We start from the raw sequence: 25,171 nt of genomic DNA on the forward strand, positions 1-25,171 counted from the left end.
ATTGAGTAATGAGAGCAGAAATGATAAAAAAATAATTTTAATAGCTGGGATAAGAACTTACCTTGTTTGAGCGGGTTATTGAAGTTACATTCTGTATATAAACTAAGGCTGTAGCATTTTATTGCTTTGCTGTTTAATCAGAATAAAGCACCAGCCAGTCACTGCTGTCAAGCTTCAAAATGATGGATGTCCCACTTGACCACAGCTAGACAGTGTGTTTTATTATTTCTATCTCAGTGGGATGAATTGTCTGAAGGTATTTTATTCAGTAGCTTTGAATTGGTAGTCTGTATAGCCTGCACAAAAACGTCTCTTACACCAAGAAGAATGTGAAATATTGAAAAATACAGCATATCAATTATTGTCAGCTAAATTAAACCAATAATGGAGTGTTGGAAATGTAAATCCTCCCTTATATGAACTGTAATATAAACACCTATTATGAAAAGCACAAGAGTATGTTAACCCTCTTGAACCTACATAGACAAAGAAACGCCTGGACATAGTTTTATATTTTTTGCCAATTCTGAGTTTATTCTTTGAGTCAGTATCAAGTGTTGTATCATGCTGTGTTCACACTACTGCCGCCAAAGTTACAAAGCGGCCAAGAGTGGCCGGCTGCAATGTCTCCATGTCGCCGTTGAAGTGTTGCTCACTCGCTCGTTGACGTAGCATAGTGTCAGCTAACTTAGCTAAATAACACAGGACCACAGCTAGGTATTGTGCGTTTAAAAATGCACATTACATACCTGGTGCTCCCGTAGCCAGCCTCTGCCAAGGTGCATTTATTTTTGTTGTGTGTTGTGTTATGTTGTGGTAAAAAAAAAAAAAAAAAAAAAAAAAAAGGGTAGGGTTAAATAGCACTGGGAACTGGCTAACAGCAAGAATATGTTTTTCTTTCATTTCTTTAGACAGAACGGAACAGAGTGAAAAAAGTTGAGGCCAGCTCAGCTTTGATTTTGATAGTGCGTCACGCCCGTCACCCAACGACAAGTGTTTGTAGCGTCATGTCGCCAGGCTTCCATTGAAAATGAGTTGTAGCCTGATGGTTAGTCGCCGGTAGTGTGAACACAGCATTATATAACATACGATTCAGGGAAACCTACCCTTTCTTTCTGGTGCAAAGTGGTGTAAAGTCACCATCATGTATTACCTTTGTGTGAGCATACCATGTAAAAAAAAGCTTGGTGCAAGTGAGTGAGTTACAGCCAGTTATTGGATATTGTCTTGGGCGTTTTTTAATAGACAATGTGACAATATATACATTTTGGTGCTGTCTTTATATTTTGATCAATATCACCTCTGAGAGTAAATATCAGTGTTATATATTATTGGAAAATAGTTGTTTTTCCAATTAAATGAATGTAGCCTTATGTCTTCAATATGAGGTTTTGACAGCTGCAGCTATACAGCCATTATACAACACAGCACTGCCATAACATTACTGCCTGCCAGGATTCCATTCACAATGTATTACCATTTTGTGCATAGTCTTTTTAGCCTTCATCAAAATTAATTCTTAAATGGTTTTGTATGGTGGGAAAACTTGCTACACTTTAGTAGGTTCAATGCAAAACAATAGATTCAATACATTCAGAATACAAAGCTGAGTGAGGGAGAGTTTATTTACAACTAAAGATGGAGTCTGCACACTGCATCTAATAGCAAAACAACTTCGCAGAGCTCACTCCAGCTGATAAAAAGAATTCCTGAATTTTGTTCTCCAAAGCTGTTGGTTTTTATTCGTGTTGCGTATCACCACGCTGTGGTCACAGCAAACGCAACAAATCTCCACGATGCCGTCACTGCTCCACATTTGCATGAATTTTTTATCACTTTTATGTGTCACAAAATAAACATAGCCTACTCTTCTCACCTGTTCAACATAAAATGAGATTAAAAGTTCTGAATTATTCAATTGTTTCTTAATAAACTTCAAAGTCCCTGAAAACTCTCAAACTGCTTCTTACAATGTGGATATGGGATCCTGAACAGTTTAGGTTATTTCAGGTGAAAGATTTCTGTATTTCTTTTTTCTCTGTGCCCTTCTCATCGGTTTGAAGTAGGCAGGGCTCAGTTGGAACAAGGTGATGTCGCGTACTTCTATGAACCAATCAGGGTTTTGCAACATTTGAAGGAGAATCTGATGACAGTTGGCGGGTTGTTTGGTTACAGTCAAATCTGATCAAACCACACTCACTCCGTTTTTGTCTGTTAAACTCTTAACTGATAAATAAATAATACCTTAAGGCAATTTTGCTTATTTATTCATGAATATTTAAAGTTATTGAAAAATGCTTAAGATTTGAAGTTCAAAGGGCTTTAATGCAGCAAGCAAACATAAATAGAGGGATATGACCACTCATGTAAACAAACAACAATAATAATAATAATAATTAGGCTACCACCCTTAGGTCTTCTATTCTCACATTGCTAAACTCTATGGTAAATTATCACAAGCACATAAAGATTGCTAACAATATAGCATCAAGTACATTTTCATCAACAACACTATGGCTTATAACCAAGGTTAAGTTATACACACACACACAGGTAAGATTTCATCTATAAAATGAAATGGGCCAACATTTTGGCTGGTTTGCATTCAGTAAAATTCAATTCAATTTTAAACTGTTGTCTTGACAGATTCATTTTATTGAGCCAAACCGATATCGTATTCAAAACAAGCAACATCTTATGCCTCGAGCGGTTGCCAAATTATAGCAATTAATATACTGAAATATAATTAAGTAAAAACAGAGATTAACTTGTTCTAGGTCTAATCAACGAACAACTCAGTGATGCAAGTCCACATGAGATGTTAATAAGAGGCTTATTTGATCTTTGCTGTGTTTCTCTGTTAGGCTTGTAGACTTTTCCAAAGTCCAAGGCACTCTGAGAGCCACTCTGCAAGCATTTACTAATGTTAGAAATCTGACAAACTGGCTGGCAGGTACAAGAGGGAGAGAAGTGAAATATTCCCCTCTGCATAGTTTCAACGGGGCTTTGTGTCCATGTAGCTCGAGCCAGAGTACAAGGCTGTGGGGACTCCTGGGTGCCCATTTCAGATAACACCTAGATATAGTTTCTAAAGGGCCTTCAGTGCAGTTATAAGCTAAAAGTGACACAAAGTGAAGGACATTTGTACTGCTATAGTTTCTTTATATGTAGGCCACATGCTCACCTTTAACAGTCTCATAAAAAAAGAGTTTGATGTAGATATATGGTGTTAAACTGACTTTTATGAAACATAAAGTGTAAATTTATTTTGAAAGCACATGCAAATGATTCATCTTATGTGCCTTTTGTAGAAGTTTTATATGAGTGCTCAAATGCACTTGGCCTCCACTTTTAGTTGGGCGCAGGCAGGTCAGGCAGTGCTGTTCAATTTTATTACTCTTTTTGGCATGAAATTGCATCTCTGTTTTCACCTGCTCAGACCAGACAGAGATGCAATTTCATGGCTGGAGCTGGCGCACACAGACCTCTCCAAAAAACCCCCAAATCGAATGCAAATGGGAGCACACTTTAAGTGCAATGCAGGCAGAATCTGTAATGGGTTAGATTAATGTTTGATTTTTAATAATACTGTCACCACAGCTGTTTGTAGGATGTATGAGGCCTTTCCCTTTTGTTGATTAAATAGCTGTAGCCATCATGCAGCAGCAGGAATGATACAGTACATACATTCCATCTGCAGTCTCTAATTTAAGAGATGTGCAGCTTGTAATTATGCACAGGCCAAACAGTTTGTCTTATTATAATGATTATATGGTTATTATTATTATGGGGCGCTCCCAGGTTATGTAATCGTGTAAGTGGCTTAAACAGACTATTGTTTTTATCTCAGTATTTGCAGTTGTGGCTTGATTGTGTGCATGTAAATGTATAGTAATACACAGAAATAACAAACTGAATACAATATATTTAATCATTTGAGCATACAAAAATATAAGCAAAGAACAGTACAAATAGAAACAGCTTGTATTGTACTTCATAAAAAGAAGACATAATCTACCTATTAGGGATGCTGTCTGTTCATATTTGAGTCGTGTTTTCTGTGTTGCTGCTTTGGGACTCTGCTCTTTCCAGAGAAAAGCTACCGGCCTGGACTTTCCTCTCGGCTCATTAGGAAAATGTCTGCCGCTTTTAAACGGGATGAGGAGCCGACGTGATTGGCCATAACCGAAACCCGCCCTGACTCCACCTGAGAATAATCTATTCCGCCTACTAATTATGTATTCATACAGTTCCAACGTTTTTTTTTTCCCACATTGCACTGCGAATCAAAATTGCAAGACTAAGCTGGTCACACCCACCTGCGCTTGCACCCCATGTTTGTGCTCACACCCAGTGTGAGGAAGAGAGAGCCCTCATTTTGTAACGCAATACACTGTGAAATGCTTTTATTGTAGCAAAAATGGTCCATTCTTCAAAATGAATAAATTCAGCCACCACGGCATTCGTGGTTAAAAAGGAAAAGTGGGTTTCCGGGGCAAACACCTTTAAAATCCATCAAAAGTCGACCCTGGATACCTCAGTTGGTAGAACAGCAAAATCTACAGTAAATCTGAGAGTACAGTTTTGAAACACTGTTTTTGAACACTGTCCTGTTTCCTGTTGGCATTGATGTATGGCAGTGTCTGTGTATTAGATAATGTTTACCTCCTAAAAAACAATACAGTTTATCAAGTAAATGCACGAGAACAGTCATTCTTCGAAAGCTGAGCTGTTGTGGGAGAACTGCGTGCAAATGCATACAAATACGAGAAATTACCCTTTTTCCAATTCAAAAAGAAATTATAGAGGGTTATGAAATTATCTGCCACTTTGAAAAAAATCTGACCTGATAATATTTCTGTGGCCGTAGAAAGATCATGTACGATGTGACAGGAGTGCTTGGAATAGGAATGAAATAAGAGGTAAGGGCAGAGATGGGGTGGGGGTTGCACTCATATTGCAGTGAGATGTTGGAGTGACAATAACTGTCTGAGATTGTAATTCAGAGCATGACTGCAGAGTGCCTGTAGGAAACAGTTTGTATGTACAAAAAGTACTCTAATCTCCATTTAAACTCTGCTTTGCCCCTTGAAAATGGGTTGTACTTTGAGGAGCACTCTTGCCTTTTAAAAGGAGAAGGAGAATAGCTTTCAGGAAAACTTTAGAATTTGCCAGAAAAGAGGGTATTATTTTAAGTAATTCAGCCCTAAACTGGTTAGTTTAAAAAAGTTCAGCAAATTTGGCCTGAGGTCCTCGCCATCTGCCTCTTAAAGGTTTTTTCCAAACATCAAGGTCCCTCCCAACCCGCAATGAATTGTTTAATTCAGATTAGAATAATGACCCTGCCAGCAGCCTGCCGAGGCAGGGCCCAAGGAGAGTGGGTGATGGAGACGAGCACTATTTAGTAATCCTATCAGCTGCCGTATGAGTGTCTGCTCCTCATAGCAGCTCAATCTTCAGATTGAGTTGTTCAGTCAATCATGGATTCAATATTTACTTGACGATTCAATATTTACCAAGGCGCTTCGCAGTACGCGTGGCTGAGGAGATATTGCTGCTGTGAGGATCCTATCACAGACTCGTTACATGAGACATTTAAGGGTGAGGGGGGGAGAGAGAGAGAGAGGGGAGCTGGTGTCTCATCTACAGCAATGAGACAGTAATGCAAGGTGCGCTGGAACTGGGCCAAAGTGCTGCAAAGTGTTTTGTGTTGGTTTCACTCGACGGGGTATAAACATCTTGCCAGATGTGTATCCGCATTCTGAGAGAATGACTCACATTTAAAGTTTAACCTTGAGTATGAATATTAAAATCCAATATTTTATATATATATATATAAACCATGGAGCGATTCCTATTCCTTTTCACCAGAGGACAGATGTCTTATGGTAAGAACATGCGTTCCAGATGGATGCGTGGCAGTGTGAATATTTGATCCTTGTGGAGTGTGACTGGCTGTATAGCACGGCTGGCAGGCTGCATACCAATAGGTTTGCCTCCGCCTTGCACTTGTTGCATCAACCTCAGAGTCAAACTGTTTGATCCCTAAGTCTGATTAGTTTCTACTGCTGTCAAAAGAAACATTTCTGTCTACTTATCTACATATGCCCCCCTGCACTTATCTATAATATCTGTAGGGGGAAAAAAAGACTAAAACATAAAGGGATTCAATTGCAGACACTTTGTAGTCGGTGTCAGTCTGTGAGCGAGGCTGGTATGGCAAAGGAGTTCTTTGAAATAAAAACAGAAAGTACAGATAGTGCTGTAATAGCTTTTTTCTAGCTGGAAAGAAAACGTGTGAAATGGCAACTGGGAAAAAAAAAAAAAAACTGAGCCTGGATTAAAAGTAATGGCCAACCATCTGAAAAAACATGTAAAAAAAAATACGGTGTGCAATGAAGGTTTATTACCAACACTGTAGGTTCGCTCGTGTTGGTTTTACCGGCAAATAGAGTGGTTTAAATGATTGATGTCTAAACTGGCTTGTTAAGAATAGAAAAGAATATACTTGCTTTGGTCTCTCCCAGCAAAACACACACATGTTCACAAGGTAAAAACATCACAGTAACAGAACAATGATCTCTCAATTGTACAACAGTCAGTGCATCCATACCCATGGTGTACAGCCTACACTCTCATATACACCATCATGATCGTCTGACTGCGTGTGTTTCTTGCCTTTCTCAGACATTACTATTGTAAATACAGTAACTCATCATAATCAACAGAAACTTTGTGTAACAGCGGTGGAAGAAGTTCTCAGATCTGTTACTCAAGTAAAAGTACCAATAATACAGTGTAAAAATACTCCATTATAAGTACAAGTCCTGCATTCAAAACCTAATCACGTAGAAGTGCAAAAGTTTTACAGCAAAATGTATTTTCAAAATTAAAAGGACTCATTCTGCAGAAAAAGACTGATAATACTGATGGATAAATGCGTAAGCAGCATTGTACTGGTGTAGTTGGTTGAGGTGAAGCTAGTTTTAACTACTCTATACACAATGAGGTAGTTTAGTCCAGTGGTTCCCAATCTGGGGGTCAGGCCCCTCTGAAGTGTCACAAGATAAATCTGAGATGAATGTGTATTCATTTGTGAAATGGTGGTAAATTTGACCTCTTAAAAATCTATTACAAGCTATTTCAACTCTCTCTCTCTCTCTCTCTCCTTCTAGAGCTCTGTCTGGTGCAGTATTTACAGACTGAACATCTACCATCTGTCAGTAACCCCTCTGATTCTTAACTGTAGTGGCTCACCAACCAGATGATCTCATGTCCCCCCCCACACACACACACACACACTCCACTCATCTTTCCCATAGTGTCATGGCTTTGATCAGAAATAAAGTACCAGATGCTCCCATAAATCTCCTTCTTCCTCCTATTATTTCTGGCTCGAGTCCCACTGAGAATAGCCGTTCTCCCTGCACCTATGTATAAATATAGACACATATGAATACATATGTGTATATGTATACTCTATTTCATATATTTCCATATTTCGCCAACAATTTCAAAAAATCCCTGGCAAACTGACACTCAATGAGCGGTAGGCAGAAGATTTAAGGGAGCGAGAGGGAGATGGAGGCCGTTGAAGAGACAGACGGTCCGATTGAGAGAGGGAGCTAAGGGGAATTGGAGACGGAGATGAAGAGAAATGAAGTGAGACAGAAGGAATTGGGGGAGGGGGGGAGAGAAGGTGAGAGGCAGGATAGAGGAGGCAGAGGGTGCGTGTGGGTGGCGAATAAAGAATTTGTCACACTGCTGTCGGAAAGAGATTGAAAAAGAAGGAGTGGGAAAGGAGAGTGGAGGTTGACTTGATATAAAGCTTTCTTATGCTCTTAAAGTGCTGCTGTATCCTGTCCACTTAGCTCCAGCTCTGCCTTGTTTTGACTCTGTCTCTCTCTTTTTCTTTCCCCTTTCTGTTTATTTCCTTTCTTCCTCCCTCTTCCTTCCCCTCCTTTTCTCCTTCTTCTCTTTCTTCTTTGCTTCCTCTCTCTTATTTCTTTCCCTATTCTACCTCACTGCCCTCTCCTCTTTATTTCCCTCCTTTCCTCCCTCCTTCCTCGTCTCTCCTCCCTGCAGGCACGTCTATAATCCAGGTGACAGCGACAGATGCTGATGACCCGACTTATGGGAACAGCGCCAGGCTAGTGTACACACTGGTGCAGGGCCAACAGTACTTCTCTGTCGATCCCCAGACAGGTGAGTGTGTTTATATATCTGTGTGTGTGTGTGTGTGTGTGTGAGAGAAATGTAGAAGATGCGCAGATGTCGGAAAGCTTACACACACACGCTGCACGAAAGCAACTATACTCAAGATGTTGAAGTGCAAACACACATAGTGTATGAGCAAACAAGTGAATGAGCACACATACAGTGATGAACATGGGAGAGTGGACGGACACGATACCACACACGCGTGCATGCAGGTGTGCGTGAGTGCGCAAACACAGGTGGAGCTGAACATCCGAGAATGTGTGGAGCTGCATGCGCAAACAGAGAAACTCATCTCTCTCTTTTTTCCATCTCTGCTCTCTTTCACGCTGTTACTCACACACATTCATGCACACACACACACACACACACACACACACACACACTCAAACTAGCACTTTTCCCCCCTTGTGCATCCCTCGTTCTCTTGTCACACTTAGTCATCCATCTTTCTCACTTCCCTTTTCCCTCTTGTGCCTCCTCAAACACCCTCCTCTCAAACGCACTACACACACACACACACACACACACACACACACACACACACACACACACACACACACACACACACACATCACATCTCCCCTCTCCCAGTGTTCCCCCTCCCCGGTTCATTCCAGTATGAGTTGGCAGAAATGTATTCATGATGGCAGGGCCTGTGTGCGTCGAACAAAACACAGCAGCAGCCTAATGTTATTATTTCTGGATGAAGCAAAAACAAAAAGACATGTGTTCAAAGAGAGACGTCAGCAAAGGTTTGTGAACTATTACACAGGACAGATTACAGGGGGGCTCAAAGGACCTGTCTGCTGTGTGTGCTCTCGATATGCCTCTGTCTCACACACGTCACCCAAGGGCAAAAAGGTTTTTATTGAGTGGAGGGTGGGGGTGGAGGGTGCTTTATTTATTTATTTTATTTCATTATTGTTACTTTTTTAGCATCATACCTTGGAGGGGAATCAGAAATGAAGCTCTGACTGTCTGATGCTTCAGATGCTGTTTTGATTGACAGTGCGCATATAAACACTTAGCATTTAGCTCACGATGAGGCTGCAGAAGTTGTTAGGTTTTGTTGTCTGTGGGAATATGTGCCTGCTTGTGAGTGTTTGTTTTGCCCACGTGGGTCACAGGTGGACGATACTTGTGTTTTGCTCATAGAATGTCAATGTTTAGTAAGTGATTGCTTTGACACGGGAGGACCCTCTGCAACAAGTGAAGAGAGCTGCGGCGCTTTGTGAAATGTTAATTGGGGAATTTAAGCTGAATTCCACCCAGTGTGTATTTGTCGTGACACTGTGCTATCAGACAAGCTTTAGTATTCTGAACCCGTCCGCTCTCTTCTCCCCTCTTCTCTCCGCTCTCTATCTCCCTTTTGCAATCACCCCGTTCCTCGTTGGCTCCATCACCAAAGGTCTTACTCAAAAATGAACATTCGGAGGCGAGCACATTTGATCATATATTCAGTTTGTTTGCTTATGAATTCTGCTCAGATACCTAGACATATTCCTGCATGTTTGTTAGCATTCAAAATAGCCCGCGTTGAATGTGATTCACCTTGAGCTGCCAAGTCATCCAGGCCGGTGTTTTGGCTGATGTTGGGCGAGAGCAGCCAGCAGTTGATGTGCAACATCCAATCATATGTAGCAGAATGAGGTCATTTACAGAGAGGATGTGATCGATGTTGAATGTGCGTAAGTGATGCGTCTTGGTGTGCTGTTAAAGAGTGTGACATACAGAATGAGATTTTACGCTCTGTTAGCATGTCTGGATGTCGGCATTGGGTGATTTATCTTTCCCATATGAGCTTCTTCACATATCTGTGTTTGTATATATATGTGTGTGTGTCTGTCTGCGTGTGTGTGTGTTTCTGTGCACCTTTAACGGGACATTAAGTAATATATTGTCGCTGTCAAATGGAAACTGTCTCCAAAAAGTCAGGAAAGCTGTCAGATTGTCAGGAAAAGCAGTCATGTCAACGCATGATGACAACGCAGTTTGACGTTGTCCGTTTTGAAAGGGCTTCAAAAGCCCAAGAGGTCTAAGAAGAACTTCATCTGTCAGTTAGAGTGAAAACATTTTTAATTACTAAAACTGAAGCTATGGGGTTTTTACACAGCAACAACTTGATGACTTCATTACCTTTGATGATGACAGAGGAACTGCTAACAACACTGACAAGTTTGTGGCACCGTTTACAGCGGCCTGTTTGTGTTTACATGAATTAAGTACATAAGTAAAAATATAGTACTACTATCACAATGAGGATGAGTAAACACCAGTACCTAATAGAAGTGGGCACCACTTTTTAATAAGGCATACTTTATAAAGGGTAACTAATGTGAGTCACTGATGGCTTCTGAATGATTTATTATTACTTCATGAATCAGTAATTATAGCCCGACTGATACTGGATTTCTGAGGCAGATACAATATTGATATTTGAGAGTTTTAAAAATATATACCGTGTACACTGATATATACATATATGATATGTTTGCAATAAGCCAATATCAGTTAATTTACCGGTCTATCTCTATGACTAATAAGCCATAAGAACAACTTTTGGGTTTCCAGGTTGTAAAAAAAAAAAAAAAGTCAATTTGGCTGCAGTGTAACTTTCTCTGTCTTTGGATCTCTATAATTCATCGGCAGACCCCTCCTCCCCTCGTTTTACCAGTTACCTTCCAGAAAGGAGCTGCAGAGCATCTGGACCAGCCTCCATAATAATATCTTATTAACATTTATAACTGCAGGCTAAATGGCTTATTGGAAAGCAAGAAACCCATGACCTTTTTATTAATGACTTATTAACATGTATAACTGCAGTCTTTAATAAAGGGCCATTACATTCTCAGTTTTGAAAGAGCAATCAGATCTGATTTTAAATGTTAATAAAGCATTAATAAAAGGTCATGGTGTCCATTAAGATTCTCTGTCCACCACTTAGGGTATCTTGTTCAAGCCAACTGGGTTTGCTGTTTTACTACTGAAAAGCAGTTAATCCAGTTGCCTCTGACTTAGACAGATAAAAGGTCAAGAGGTTTGTCACTTTATAACCAGCCATCAGGGCTGCAGGTATGTTGTTAATAAGTCATTATTAAAGGCTTTTTAAATTACAATAATCCATCAAGTCAAGGTGTCAACAAATGAACTGTACATTGCATTACTAATGAGTTAAAGAGCTGGACTGAGAGACAAAGCAAGGCATGCTGGACCAAAAGTAATTATTACAAATGTCATGTGATCCACAAAGCATTAATAAATGTCATTAGTTACAGCTTGTAAACCTATTATAAAGTGTGCCTTATTAGAAAGTGGTACCTACAAATGCTTGGTGAAGAGATAATCTATCATGATACAAACGATGTTGTGATGCCACTCTATCTTTAGAAGACACTCTGTAGTTAAAAATGTGAATAGAGCTGGAGCTGAGATCCCAATTTGCAGGGAGCTTTTGTTCCAAAACAGAGCCCAGGCCAGAAAGCGTATTTTGGAAGCCAGAAGGTTCAGTGCCTGGTAATCACTGAGTTATAAATATTGATCAAAAAACTCTTTTAGTCCCACACAGATATATTATGGTCATTTGGTGCCATTTCGCCACAGTAAAAACCTTATTTTTCCCGGCTTTAAATGCTTCATTCCCACCCTGATGCTACTCTTGTGTGTGTGTGTGTGTGTGTGTTCCCTAGGTATTCTGCGCACGGCTGTACCCGACATGGACAGGGAGACCCAGGACCAGTACCTGGTGGTGCTTCAGGCTAAAGACATGGGGGGGCACCTGGGTGGATTATCTGGGACCACCACCGTCACTGTCAGGCTCACTGACGTCAACGACAACCCTCCACGCTTCACCCAGAGTGAGTTACTCAGCAGCTCACGCAGCCACCCACAGGGAATGAATGACTACCAGGAATAGACAGGCAGCACAACATAATAGAAAAATTCCTGCATGTTTGACACGCTGCGCTTTCTGTGTGCACACATATGTACAGTAATTGTATGAACTATCTCCCACCTCACCCCCAACCACACATACACACACTCACCATGCAAGAGTCTAACACTGTTTGCAAATACTTCATTGCGGTTTGTTTTACGCAGCTTGGTGTAGGGCTTCACCTCATTAGAACAATGCAGTCAATCAAGTGAGCTGTCAGTCATTGTATAGTAGCAAAAATTACTTTTAATTACTTAACTTTTTTTCTCATTATATGGAAAACACTATGAGAAAACACTAGGCTGCATAACAGCAGAAACACAGTGTTTGTTTTGCACCAGAAGGCAAAAGAGTTCTCAGACCTTTTTGACCTGCAGGTCCTGTCAGGATTTTCACAGCAGCAGTCAGGCAGAGGAGACTCCTGCAGGGCTGCAAAGTGCCTCATCAAACATTCAGTCATGGATTTCACTCGCTTCTGCAATGATAGTTCAGCTACTATTTCCAACTCCAGCCGTACTTTCAGATTATAGGAAATAATCCGACAGCACCTCTATTCAGGCCAACCTAATCGGCTTCCTAAATAACTCTTTGATAACATTTAACTTAATTTCACTGTTTGCGATCATTGAGTTAATTTTAGTGCAACGGATAGATGGAAAAGGTTTATGTCCTGTGTAGCTGTATGACTGATGTGTCTTGTTATACCTCCAAAATTGGTAGGTGTGTCCTTTATTACCTTCAAAAGGACAAGCCAGTTAGTCCTCCTGTGAATGGGTAGGAACCAAACGGCCGTGATGGCCAGTGCTCTTGTCATCCTTTGCTTAATGTCATCCTTTCTGCCATTTCTCATCAAAGCAAGCTCCGTCTCTTCCAAGATAATTGCTGACCTTATTCCAATTAAAGTGAAGAAAGTTGAAGCTGGACTATATAGCTTTTGTACCATTACACTTCATTTGGATTTTTAGAGGGACTGATGGGAAAGATAACTTACTTTTGTATCAAAGTATTACTGAAATTTAAATGACAATTGGTATAGCATGTATTTCAGGGAAAAGTAATAATTGAACTCAAGTCTACATAGTTTTAAACAAGATAAGTTTGTAACATAATCACAAATCATTTTTGTTCCACATGAATAGAAGCAGATAATCTAATGCAGTGGCTTGTTGTTGACATCCTCTCAGGGTTCAAACCAGCCAGAAAAGCCAACATCTAAGTAGACTTGGCTAGTTTTCTATAGCTCACATATTTTGTAGTATACTTAAAATGACTCGAAAAATATTCAAATATAATCATATTTAAAAGTGGTGTTTTATTTATTGGCTAACAGCTACATATTTGGCCAGTTAAACTGCTAGTTTGTCGTTATTAATGTGTGTTATCTGTAGAGTACATTGTTTTATGATAAAATAGAACTAAACTAATTCATGTCAGACAAATTTATAACCACTGACTGACGACCATAATACTGACAGCTCTGCACTTTAGCTACTTAAGCTAACATTGACATTAGCTTCACAGACAGAACTGATTGCTTCTCTGACTCCCAGAGGTCCAGTTTGAGATCTTTGAAGATTGTGAGCTGAAAATAAAGAGTTGCTTTAAAGCTTAACGTGAGTTTCAAACAACTCTGTCCACCAGCTGTCTGTTAAATTACATGTATTTACACCCGGCAACTACCGAGCTAGCTGCTAGCTACCTGTCCAAAACTGACATGTTGCAATCACCTAGATTAGGGATTTTCAAAGCTATTATCAGTTTCTGTTTGCAACCCATGGATGTACCATAGACTATACAATTATTACTGGTTTACTTTGATACTGAAGAAAACTTTAACACATGATGATCTCAGGCAGGTTGCAAGCATCGTCTTTTTTCTATGATTTCTACGTGGATTTATGGACATTTATTTGTGATGGATATACTGATATCCTGAGAAAGTGTATGACACAGTGAATCTAAACCTATGTGTATCTGTGTTCAGATCTGAGTTATGACTCTGAGAAGGAGTATGAATTATGACGCAAATTACTGCTGGCACTAAGGGTTTTAAATTACCGTTAAAGTTGTGTGTCACAGTTGCTGCTGCAGCTCCAACTGCCGACTGTGGTGATAAGCGAACCAAATCAGCAGCCAAACTACAATCATTAACCTCCAGTTGGTTTTAGAACACTGGCATGCACCTGTCCCTTTCACCTCACACAGTATCTTTGCTCCCCTGCAACTCTCCCCCTGGGGAGGTGCACTTCATAGTTTGAAAACCTCTGACCTCCACCATTTTTCTAAAGCAAGAACCCCCACTCTGTTGGTGCTTTTGAACAGCAAAAGGACACAGCCCTCTGTCTATTTCTTTAAACATAAGATGAGTGGTGTGCATTCAACAAAACCAGCTTTAAAAACCGGTGGTAGAAACACCATCATACATATTATGCAACATACTGTATGGACCAGACAACCAAGAGTTTCTTCTAGTTGTTTGGCCAACTCAGAATTAATGGATCCGCTGGATATATTTGTCTGCAACAGTCATTGTCCTTCTAGCTGCCCAAATCAACTGTAGGCGACTAAAACTTTCATCTCCTACAGCTTGTTAAGACACTGCTACTTATGTAAGTTATACTTTAAATCCTGAATCTCGTGAAATTGCCAGAATGCACGCTGAAGAAGGGCGTCTTGCCTGAAATGTCCATGTGTCCATATTAAAAACTCAAATTGGAGTCCAATAGAGCACGCCAAAATTTAACTAATGATGTCCTGGGGGGGGGTGCACGGTGGCAGAGCGGCTACAGCTCCTGCCTCCCAATAAGGAGATCGTGGGTTCGTGGGTTCGATTCCCGGACCGGACCAACATCACACAATCTCTCTGGGTGGAGTCTGCATGTCCTCCCTGTGTTACCGTGGGTTCTCTCCGGGTTCTCCGGCTTCCTCCCACCGTCCAAAGACATGCATGTGTAGGTTAATTGATAACTCTAAATTGCCCGTATTGAATGAATGTGTGAGTGAATGGTTGTCTGTCCTTGTCTGTGTCTGTGTTCGCCCCTGCGACAGGTTGGCCACTGTCCAGGGTGTGCCCTGCCTAAGGCCCGAAGTCACTGGGATAGGCTCCAGTCACCCGCGACCCCTAACGGGGACCAAGCGGTAGAAAATGGATGGATGGATGTCCTGGGGTGGGAGGATTGCTGGTCGAGTTGAACCCCCATCAAAGCTGGTGTTTTGGAGTGGGCTGCACTGAGGGCTTCTTGGAGGAAAACTGGTCTCATTCTGATCTGTCTGGGTGATGGCTGCTTTGAAACCTCACAGTCTACCAAACCTTCTGGCTGTTGCCTCTACTAGGCCTGCTGACACCCTGCCATGTATGTACTTTATTGAATGCAGTGATGTTAGCCTACACCCGGAGTTTCTGTGTGTGTGTGTTTGTGTGTGTATGTCTGTGTGTATCCCTGATCCTCTGCTTGCCTTTTTTTCTGTGTGTTCCCTCACGCACTCACGCTCCCTTGTGCTTGCGCGAACACCATCAAAGCCAGCCACCCCGCCGCTCTACTCAATTACACACCCAGGCTTTTAAAAAGACACCCTCAAAATCCGGCCCCCGCGTCTCCCAAGGTGAACACTGCTTATTCCTTGTGGCATTTACCAGAGTGAGAGGATTACATTGGAGCGTACGAACCAGGTATCGGCTGTACATTACAGCCTTAACAAGAAGAAAAAACAGGTTCTGCTTTGTGGGCTTGTCTTTTCACAGTGCCCTAGAATTTCTCCCTATCCAAAACATGATTCCAGGAACTAAGTGGGTTTGTTGTGTGTACGGTTTTGAATGCTGTCAGGGGATTTCTTATGCCCGGAGGAGGCAGTATAGCAGAGGGAAAGTAGACTACCGTACAGATTGTAGTTGTTTTTTGGTTAAGTGATAAGTGAAAAATGTGGGATATTTTCATATCTTCATTGGCAAACATAATGCTCCAACCACACTTTCCTTTGGGTCTCATTATCAAATGGCATACACTGTGCTCCAAATGTATTTGGACAGCAACGTGTTTTTTGATGATTTCGCTCTGCATTCCTTGGTGCAAGAAAAGCTTTAATTTTATTTTCATCCATATCAAATGAAAGGTAGCAGCGCTTTTTGAACATTTTAAGGTGACAAATAATATTTAGACACACAAAGTAATCATTTTTAGTATCTTGCTGAAAATTATTCAAAGATGATTTGAAGTCTTTATCCCAGAAATATCATTGGTCTCTTGATATTTCCCTGCTGTATTCACATTAATACTCACTAGAGTACATATTTCTCAGCGGGACGGTTTTTCCATGAGAACATGTCAGATTTTGAACAGATACATTTTGTTTCCCACCGCTCCCCTAAAACTGGTGGTTAACAAGGCAAATGGATGTAAAAAATTGTGATAAAGGGGAGTTTCTATTACAGTGTCATTCCACATCAACTCCTTACCTGATTAAGCTCTTAATTATGGTAGTGCAGTGTGGAATACATGAGAGTAAACAAGTGTTGGGTATCAAATCACATCTCAAATGATCAACTTCCTGTTACAAAGCTTCAGGATAGGCATAGTAGATGCCTTTCTGCTCCTCTGGTAATCCATAAGGAAATTAAGATGATGGGACATCCACAACATCATATAGCTTTGTAGTAGGGCCATAGTGTTGTTGTTGGACTGATGTGAAATTACATACCCTTGTAGTCATTTATTTAGACATGTTTTTTCATGTTTACTGTAGCTGAATAATTTATGGCTGTGTGTACTCCACAGCTGAATTCTCTTTGGGATAAATTGAAATAGAGGCTGGAGCATTGGCTGGAAGTGTACCTAAAAATAAGATGACCACTTAATTTAACATAAAGAACAACTTTTTTATTCTAACCACTCTGGAAAGTAGGTTATTTAGGAGGATAACATGTCTCTTAAGGAGGATAACTTGTCTGGAATGCTACGATGCATGGAGAATATTGACATTATTACAAAAAATGTTATTTATTAGATGTACCACAGATTATATTTTCCATTAAATATCATATCAACAAAAGAAGCAAACATGTCATCCATCATTACCCAATATTCTCTTTTTTCTACACTTTATTTCTCACATCTTTATATATGGTACCAAAATTTAATACAAATATTTCCTTGTAGTTACAGCAATTTCTACTTTGACACCTGAGGAAACGCTAAGCAGACAGCTTAAACAAAGAAGAAACAAAGGTGTGTTTTTCACATCTGAAAACATAAAAATAAACATGACCCAGTTCTTCCTGTTGCATGAGAAGCAATGTGACATATCATAAACACAAGCACCAATGTTAATCTTATCATTATTCCTCTGGTTTAGGATAATCAGTTAATTTGCTTATAATACACACACATATTGATGAGCTACACAATATAAATAACTGAGTTAAGATCAAATGAGTATAGTTAGTTCGTCAGTTAGTTTTTATTTAAGTGTCTCACTTAGCTTGTCTCACATGGGATTACAAGACATCACTATATCAACATATATATATATATATATATATATATATGACAAACATCTTCCAGTAGCATATACAAAACCAAAAGAAAAAAATCAGCTACAACATTATGTGTTCTTATATATACTTTAAAATGACATATATTAATGCACAAACTTTCTAATACATTGTACACCGAATAACAAAAGAAAGATATCAAAATGCAGCAAGCCTAAAGTTTATCCCTTATACCTTATAAAGGTAATTAAAGCTAATTTATTTCTCATGTCCCAGGCTTTCTTCAAGTAACTGGCTTATTTGAACGGTTTGTTTGTTAATAGTCAACTCAGGCTTTGTACATTGTGGAAGAGGTCCCTACTGTAGGTTCCCTGTAACCGGTGGCCTTCTTCTTTAGGACGTCTTATTCGTGTTGGTTTGTGAGTTCAGCATAAAAGTTCATCCTTGACCTTAGTTTGAGAAAGCAATCCAAATCCAACATCCATTTACTTGCCTCTTCATAAGTGGATGGAGTTTGCTCCATCCACTGATGAAGACTAATAGATGACTTGATACGTCTCCATGGCAACAGAACAAACATCTGCTAAAGAAGACTGTGATATGGCTGAAAGCTTCAGAAAAAGCATGGAAATGAACCATATGATGGGATTGTTTTCTGTATTTCGAAGTTTAATGCATAAAAATGAAGTTGTTATTGATTACCTCTTCACGAAACCTTTGAATCTTACCACATCCTCAAGTACAATAAAGAAGCTCATTACATTACAATCAGGCTGTTGAAATACATTCAGCAAAGTCCTTGGGTTGTTAATAAATCTGCAGAACTTCTTCCACATTGATGCAGTTTATTCTCATCATGCCCATTCAGTAGATCAATCAGTGTATGATTTTGATAAGAGATTCTGTTGTACTCCATATTGATCCACCTGCTGTATTTATTTTCTACCATAAAATAACATTTCATGCATAAATCTAAACTACTGAATTGGTAAATACCTAAAAAAATATGATGAGCAGTGCTGTAGACTAGAAGAAGAATTATTATTCTGTTATTTTCACATTCAGCGCTCTAAAAGCATAAAAAGAATTATTAAAAACACACTACCTCCCAAATATTTTGCTTTATGTACAAGGCGATCTTGGCTTTAATCTATATCCTCTAAATTAAAAACTTTTTAGACATGATTCACTACCACATTCTTCTATCTGAAATACCAGACAGTGAAATGTCACTCTTCATATGCTCCTTTTCGGTGAAATGTCAACATTTGATGTGTGACCTGGCCCAATCCCTGAGATCTGTACACCAACTGTACCTCCTTTATGGTGCCCAGATGAATCTGTAGACTGTCAAAGGGCAAAACATTAATTCATTGCTTTGTGACAGCTGGAGCAGCACTTTGTTATAGTTTAACTACACACACAGAAACTCCCAGACGCATCCAGAGACTCATAACTTGTGTTCCTGGAAAACTTTGGTTCGTCTGCTCTGCCTTCAAGAACCGTTTGAACAGCTACAACTCTGCTTGGTGACAAGTCTGCAGATGGAGACACAGGTGCTGGTTCCCGTTTTTATGTGGTTTCCAAACAACCTTGGCTTGCTGACGGTGCCACATAAAAAACGTTGAGGGAGCCATCACTCTCCCAGTGGTTTGATGGATGGAAAGATAGATGGGCTGACAGATGACTACATAGGTAGCAGCGATAAGATCAGTGTCATTTTATACGCCAGGGAGATGAAACAGAGAGAGGGGGAGCGATAGAGGGAGTAGCACGGAGAGGGCTTCATCATAAATATTACTAATTCATTTCCCTGGAGAGCAAGGCTGTAACAGAGAGAGTGTGAATGGGAGGAGATAGAAAGAAAGAAAGAGGAGGGGTATGCAAGGAAATGTGTGTCTTCCTTTGTGTGTGTGTGTGTGTCTATTTTGTGCTTAAGTGTGTATTTTCTTTCCTGAAAGAGAAAAAGAGAGAGATGGAGTCGCTAAGAAAGGTGCGATAAAGTTGTCAGAAGAGTGAGACAAAGGGAAGAAGCAAAGAGGGAGTGGGTGAGAAGAGACTCCAAGAACATAGAGGAAACCACAGAGAGACGCAAGAGACAAACGTACAAGAAAGGGAGCGGGGGAGTGAATGAAAAGGAGGAAGTCAGCAGGGATAATCAGGGTATTATGTCCTTTAGTGAGAATGAGATGCAAAAAAAAAGGCGAAGAGGAGTACAGACAACAAAGAGGCATGAGTGGGTGAGCTAAAAGAGTACTCACTGATTGGCATAATGACTTAACCTTGCGTGTTTCCTTTATCTGTGGCACAAGCTTCTTCTGCATCTGCTGGAATCTGCCTTTATGTTTCTTTGCCTCTGATAGACGCACACGCATTTGGGTCGCACACACACACACACACACACACACACACATTCGTGCACACTTGCATGATCAGTCAGAGGTGAGGAGACAGGGAGACGGAGAGGTGACAGACTTTGTCATCTCCTGTCAGGCCCAGAGACACACATACATTCTCCCTCCAACACACACACACACACACACACACATTCCTGACTCCCACTCTCTCAGTGTGTGCTCTTCACACACCCGGTACCCTCGTGTCCCTTATCACACTCTCTCCCATCTGTTCCTATTCCAACACCCTCAGCACACAATCATTTTTAGTCAGCGTGGCAGACAGTGTCTGTGCTGAGAAATCCCACTTGTCAAACCATCCACTTTCACAATCTCACCACAAACTACTGTAGCTATTGTTAATGAACATTTGTGTTCACTGCCAAGAAATCATTTCCAACCCTGGGGTTAATATTGGCCAAGTTTCTGCAAATGCTGTTCTTCAATTATGAATAGTGGGTTACACAGTATTAATGCTTAAAATAATGTTAATAGAACATGAGGGAAGTACTGTAAGTTGCCTTTTTTGTGTTTTCATAGTTCTTTCTCTATAACAATGGTACACTTAGACCACACAGAACATCTTCAGGTGGAATAAAACTGCCTATATAGCAGCCACCAGTACTGGCATCAGCCTACATCACTTGCTTTTATATCCTATTTAGCAGTCGCATCACATTCAATAACATCTAATGCATATCGAAAATAGCTTGTGTCCTCTTCAGTTGGGCATCGATAATGAATTTAGTTAAATGGCATGACTAATGTGCATTTTCAGACTAGTAATGGGCTCATCACAGTTAAGGGACACGCGCGTAGGCCAATCCGGTCCAACGCGGTCACCCACGTCCTGTCGCCCTGTCCAATGATCGCCACCCACGCGCTGACGTCTCCCATTGTTTGGACTGGCACGATAAAGACGTGGAGCCAGCACTCTTTAGAATGCATGAAAGCGAGTCCTGGGGGCAAGTTCACCAAAGCGTGAAGGAGGGAGACAACAGGATGGAAGGATAGAGAAAGAAAGGAGACGAGTAAAGCTAATGGCTTTATGGCGACAGTGATAATCAGGCTAGCTGAAAATCACTTCATCTCACACAGAGCTGAAGGGATGCTGGGAAATGGAATGAAGCAGGTTTTCGGTGTTGCGTTTAGAGGCCGTGATGGAGACGGTTGTGTCTCTTTCTGTTTATGTATGCAGGCATATTTCTGTACATGTATAATGACCATGAAAGGAACAAGTTAAGGGCTGGGTGGACTGTATGTGATTTATTATTGGAAACTATGGCTGATTCTGTATGCTTAAAGACATCCTTGGAGAATCCACATGCACACACTTGCACACTAACACATACAGTCTCACATACAGTACATGCAAAATCTGTAATGCAGCCAGCTCAGAGGTGGGAGATAGCGCTGAGGCATGAAAAGCCGCACAATTAGGCCTACCATTGCAGCGCCGTTGCCCTGGAGTCAATGGTGGCACAGTACAGAGCTCTGCTTGGATAGATTCCTCTAGGCTTTTATCCTGCGTGGGTATGAATGCTGCTGCAGCCCACTAACTGTATTGTGTGTGTGTGTGTGTGTGTGTGTGTGTGTGTGTGTGTGTGTTGTGTGTCCAGCGGGTGAACGAGTGTTGAAGTAGCAGGGTCAGTCAGCCTCGTGGGTAGTGGCTTTTTGTTCTCTCCCCTCTCTCGCTCTCTCTTGTTCTTCTGCACATATACATGCACAAACAAATGAGACTTTACGCTGACATTAGAGCCACATCAAATTGCCGGCTCCTGTGAGGAATCCGCGGGCAGTGCTTCCCCTGATGAGCTTTTCTTCCACAATCCCGTGCAGCCAAAAGAGCCTGTGAGGGGAGATTCATCGTGCAGTAATCGCCCTATACAACACAAGGTTTCCAACAGACCTACATACAGGCAATCCAGCCTTGTGGAAACCCAAGAGGGTCTTAAATTCTCCACGCTCCGTTCTCACAACTTTCCCTGCCATCACAGAAAACAGGGAAATTTAAAACTTCATTAAACCCCCCAAACGAGGCCATTTGTGTCCCAGTTTCTTTTTCTTTTCCCAGTGTCTAAGTTTGGACTTCTGTGGAAATTAGGTGAATCCATCACACTTTCTCTATGCCCGGGTCCTTTGCTCGTATAGAACACAGGAAAGGCAAGGAGACAGGGTGCAAAGAGACTGCCTTGACAATTTTTTATTTTTTTGCATTACTTTTTCATCTGACCTGGCAGTGTGCCCCCTCACGCAGAATAATAGGAGCTAAAGCCATTCTTTTTTTGCCGAGCCATCAGTGAGCCATGGAGAGCCGGGGAAGAGGAAGTGATTTCCATGTTAATGGGAACCTTCCCGGCAGCGTCTAAACCTTTCTCTCCTTTCCTTCCTTCCATCACTCCTTCCTCGCTTCCTGTCTGTTTTGTGCTTACCTACCTTTACATGCTGTCGTCCCCCGAGCACTCAATCCTTCTGCTGTTGTCTTGCAACACTACCTTTCACCTCTCAGCCTCTGTTTACTTCTCCTTTCTTCCTTTCCTCTCGCGCGCTCTCTTTCTCACTGTCTAGCTTGATGAATGGAGTCGCTGGACTGTGAGCGGCACATCCTCAACGGGGTGTGGCGGGCAATTGCTAGCTGTCTCACATCAGTGTGTGTTTGGGTGTGTTTTTTTTTTCTTCTTTCAGTTAGCCTGGTATACACAAGTGCAAATCCTGTTTCAAATTTGAGTCCGTCAAAATGGATCCTTGGAAAGAAGCTGGACAGAGAAGAACACTCTTTGAAAGTCTCTTAAAATCCCTTATGCCCTGCCACTGAGGAACTACACTGATGTCCAATTGGCTGACCATGTACAATCCCCACCTAGCCCTCTGAGGACCCCTGAGCAACCAACTGAACATGCTCCCTGAGGTCTTTGCCATCCCCTCCTGCCCTCTCCGCACTCTTGACCCTGTTGTCACTGGGCTCCTCAAAACACTGCTGGAAATGGGCCAGCACGTCATCAGAAACGGCGGTGGGTAAACTACTCTGCCGCAGGGGTGCAAAATGAATCGTCTCAGCCCTGCACTCTCATCCCTTATACATAAAGGCTGGCAAAGCCAAACTGAGCGCAGCTCGAAAGTTTACAGCATTCTTATAAATCATAAATATACCTCAACATATTGGGTAAACAGATGATCGTCCTGTGAGCCGAACGGGTATAAAGTAAAGTTTGGTCGATGCAGAGAGACCGATGTGATGCCAAGACGGACCCTGCAGAGCCTTGCGGGAATCTGTGGCTTCCAGCTGGTTTAAATAGGTTACAAATAAGAAGGAGTGGCTTGTTGTTTGATGTTAACAAAAAAAACAAAAAAACTTTCAGGTTTTGGAATGAGAACTGCAAGAGGAAGGAAGGGTGATGGCGACAAAAGCAAGGGTAGAGACTGTAGGAAGACAGAAGGCCTGTCCTGAACATAACCTCATACAGTCGCTTGGAGGAGTAAACAAACTGTCATCACAGCTCCGAACTATTCATTGTTGTACCGACTTGAAGGAAGCAGAGGAAACATCTACACTGCGGCTTCAAATAAAAATGTCTATATTTTTTCTGTAAGTAGTGTTCTTCTCTCCACTAACATTGTCGAAGCTGTGCACCTGCGCTGTCATTGTTTTTCCAAATCTGCACGAAGGCTCCCATGTGGTATAGCACATTGTAACCACTGCACTTGCAATTATGGGTTCAATCCTCACCAGGCTCATTGTGCTACAGTGTATGAATGCAGAATACACTGCTTTGCATAAAACACGCTAAACAGCAGAGAGGGGAAGGCTAGTTTCCAAAAGTAATCTGTTACACATAAACTGCTTCAAATAAATGTATCTATATTAATGCAAATGACATATTTATTCAGCTCGCAATCTGTAAATCTGCATTCATAGTGTCATCAACATCTGCCATCATTATCATTATAAAATGATAATAATTGCAATAAAAACACCAGTTTGACTTAACTCTCTTGGGTAGTGCAACAACCAATTATCTTCTAGTTCTATTTAAATTATCTGAAGACCTATCACTGTAATGCCAATGCTTTGCAGTTACTATTTTATTGCGATCCGCTTAATGTCATCATTCTTCTACAGTCATAAATTATATTCTCTGTACTTCACAGATCATCTTCTCGACTCTTCTCTGATATATCATGGATCTGGGATATTTCAAGCATCTCAGAGTAGGAAATAAGTCTTAACTGGCCCAAACTTCTCAGTGTGGCGCATTTTTGGTCCTACCTTTAGTACTAAGAGTAAAAGCATTTCATCAGCTTTCTCAATTTAGGAAATAACTTCTGTCTCTGCTGATCTTAAGGAGAGCTGCCAGGAGATGGCCTTTAGACAGAGACATTCAGGCACATTCAGTGGGAGGGGGCATATTAATTGATGACAGTGAGATTATTAAGAAATACCTTTGTTGCAAATATCAATACGACTGATCTTGCAAAATAAACCCGGGTTAAGGCGCGGGAGCGATTCTGAGACGCTTGATAAAATAAGGGCCCTGTTGCATTTCCCAAGCACACTGGCATTGCATAATGTAGTCAATCAGTGCAAATCACTTTGCTCAAACAAGCCTGCAAAAATATTCAATTTAGGTCCTATTGAATTCCTTTTGGTTCTTGTCTTCCAGCTTCTCCTTCTTTAAAAACGCACAGTGTTGTCAGAAATTGATGCTTTTTGTCTCAAGAGGAAGCATTTCTCATCTCAGAAAATCCATGTCCAGTCTGCAGCCTGCTTTCAGGCCGGGACAACACCTGGTGTTAATTAAACCCCCACCTCTGGATTTGCCTGCTCTGCACCAGCACCGTCTGGGGGAAAATCGAGTGTTTTGATTCCTAAAATTGCTTTGACTAATTTCATCTGGCTCTAATGCTCGGTTGTAGTTGCAAAGAGTAATAATGATTATGGTGATAACCTAAACAATTAGGTAATAGGCAATAATTTCCAATAATTGTTATTCTCTAATTAAGTTTCACATCTTCAGAGCCCAAATAAGAGATGGAGGAAATGAAATGAAAGGAGAAACTAATTAAAATGGAGGTGGCTAATACCAGCATGCTTTTTATCCTTTAATTTTCTCTATCCCTCTGTTTCTCTTGCTC

At 40.9% G+C, this 25,171-nt stretch overlaps 1 protein-coding gene across 1 annotated transcript in view; it reads left to right on the top strand.

Annotated features, from left to right (window-relative positions):
* LOC122886503 overlaps positions 1–25,171 on the top strand; it is a 132,805-nt gene that overhangs the window by 66,911 nt on the left and 40,723 nt on the right. The window contains 2 exon segments of the mRNA XM_044218798.1: positions 8,086–8,205; positions 11,907–12,074. Coding sequence (XP_044074733.1) covers positions 8,086–8,205; positions 11,907–12,074 — 288 coding nt within the window.

The sequence above is a fragment of the Siniperca chuatsi genome, linkage group LG13, assembly GCF_020085105.1.
Source record: "Siniperca chuatsi isolate FFG_IHB_CAS linkage group LG13, ASM2008510v1, whole genome shotgun sequence".
Classification (NCBI taxonomy): domain Eukaryota; kingdom Metazoa; phylum Chordata; class Actinopteri; order Centrarchiformes; family Sinipercidae; genus Siniperca; species Siniperca chuatsi.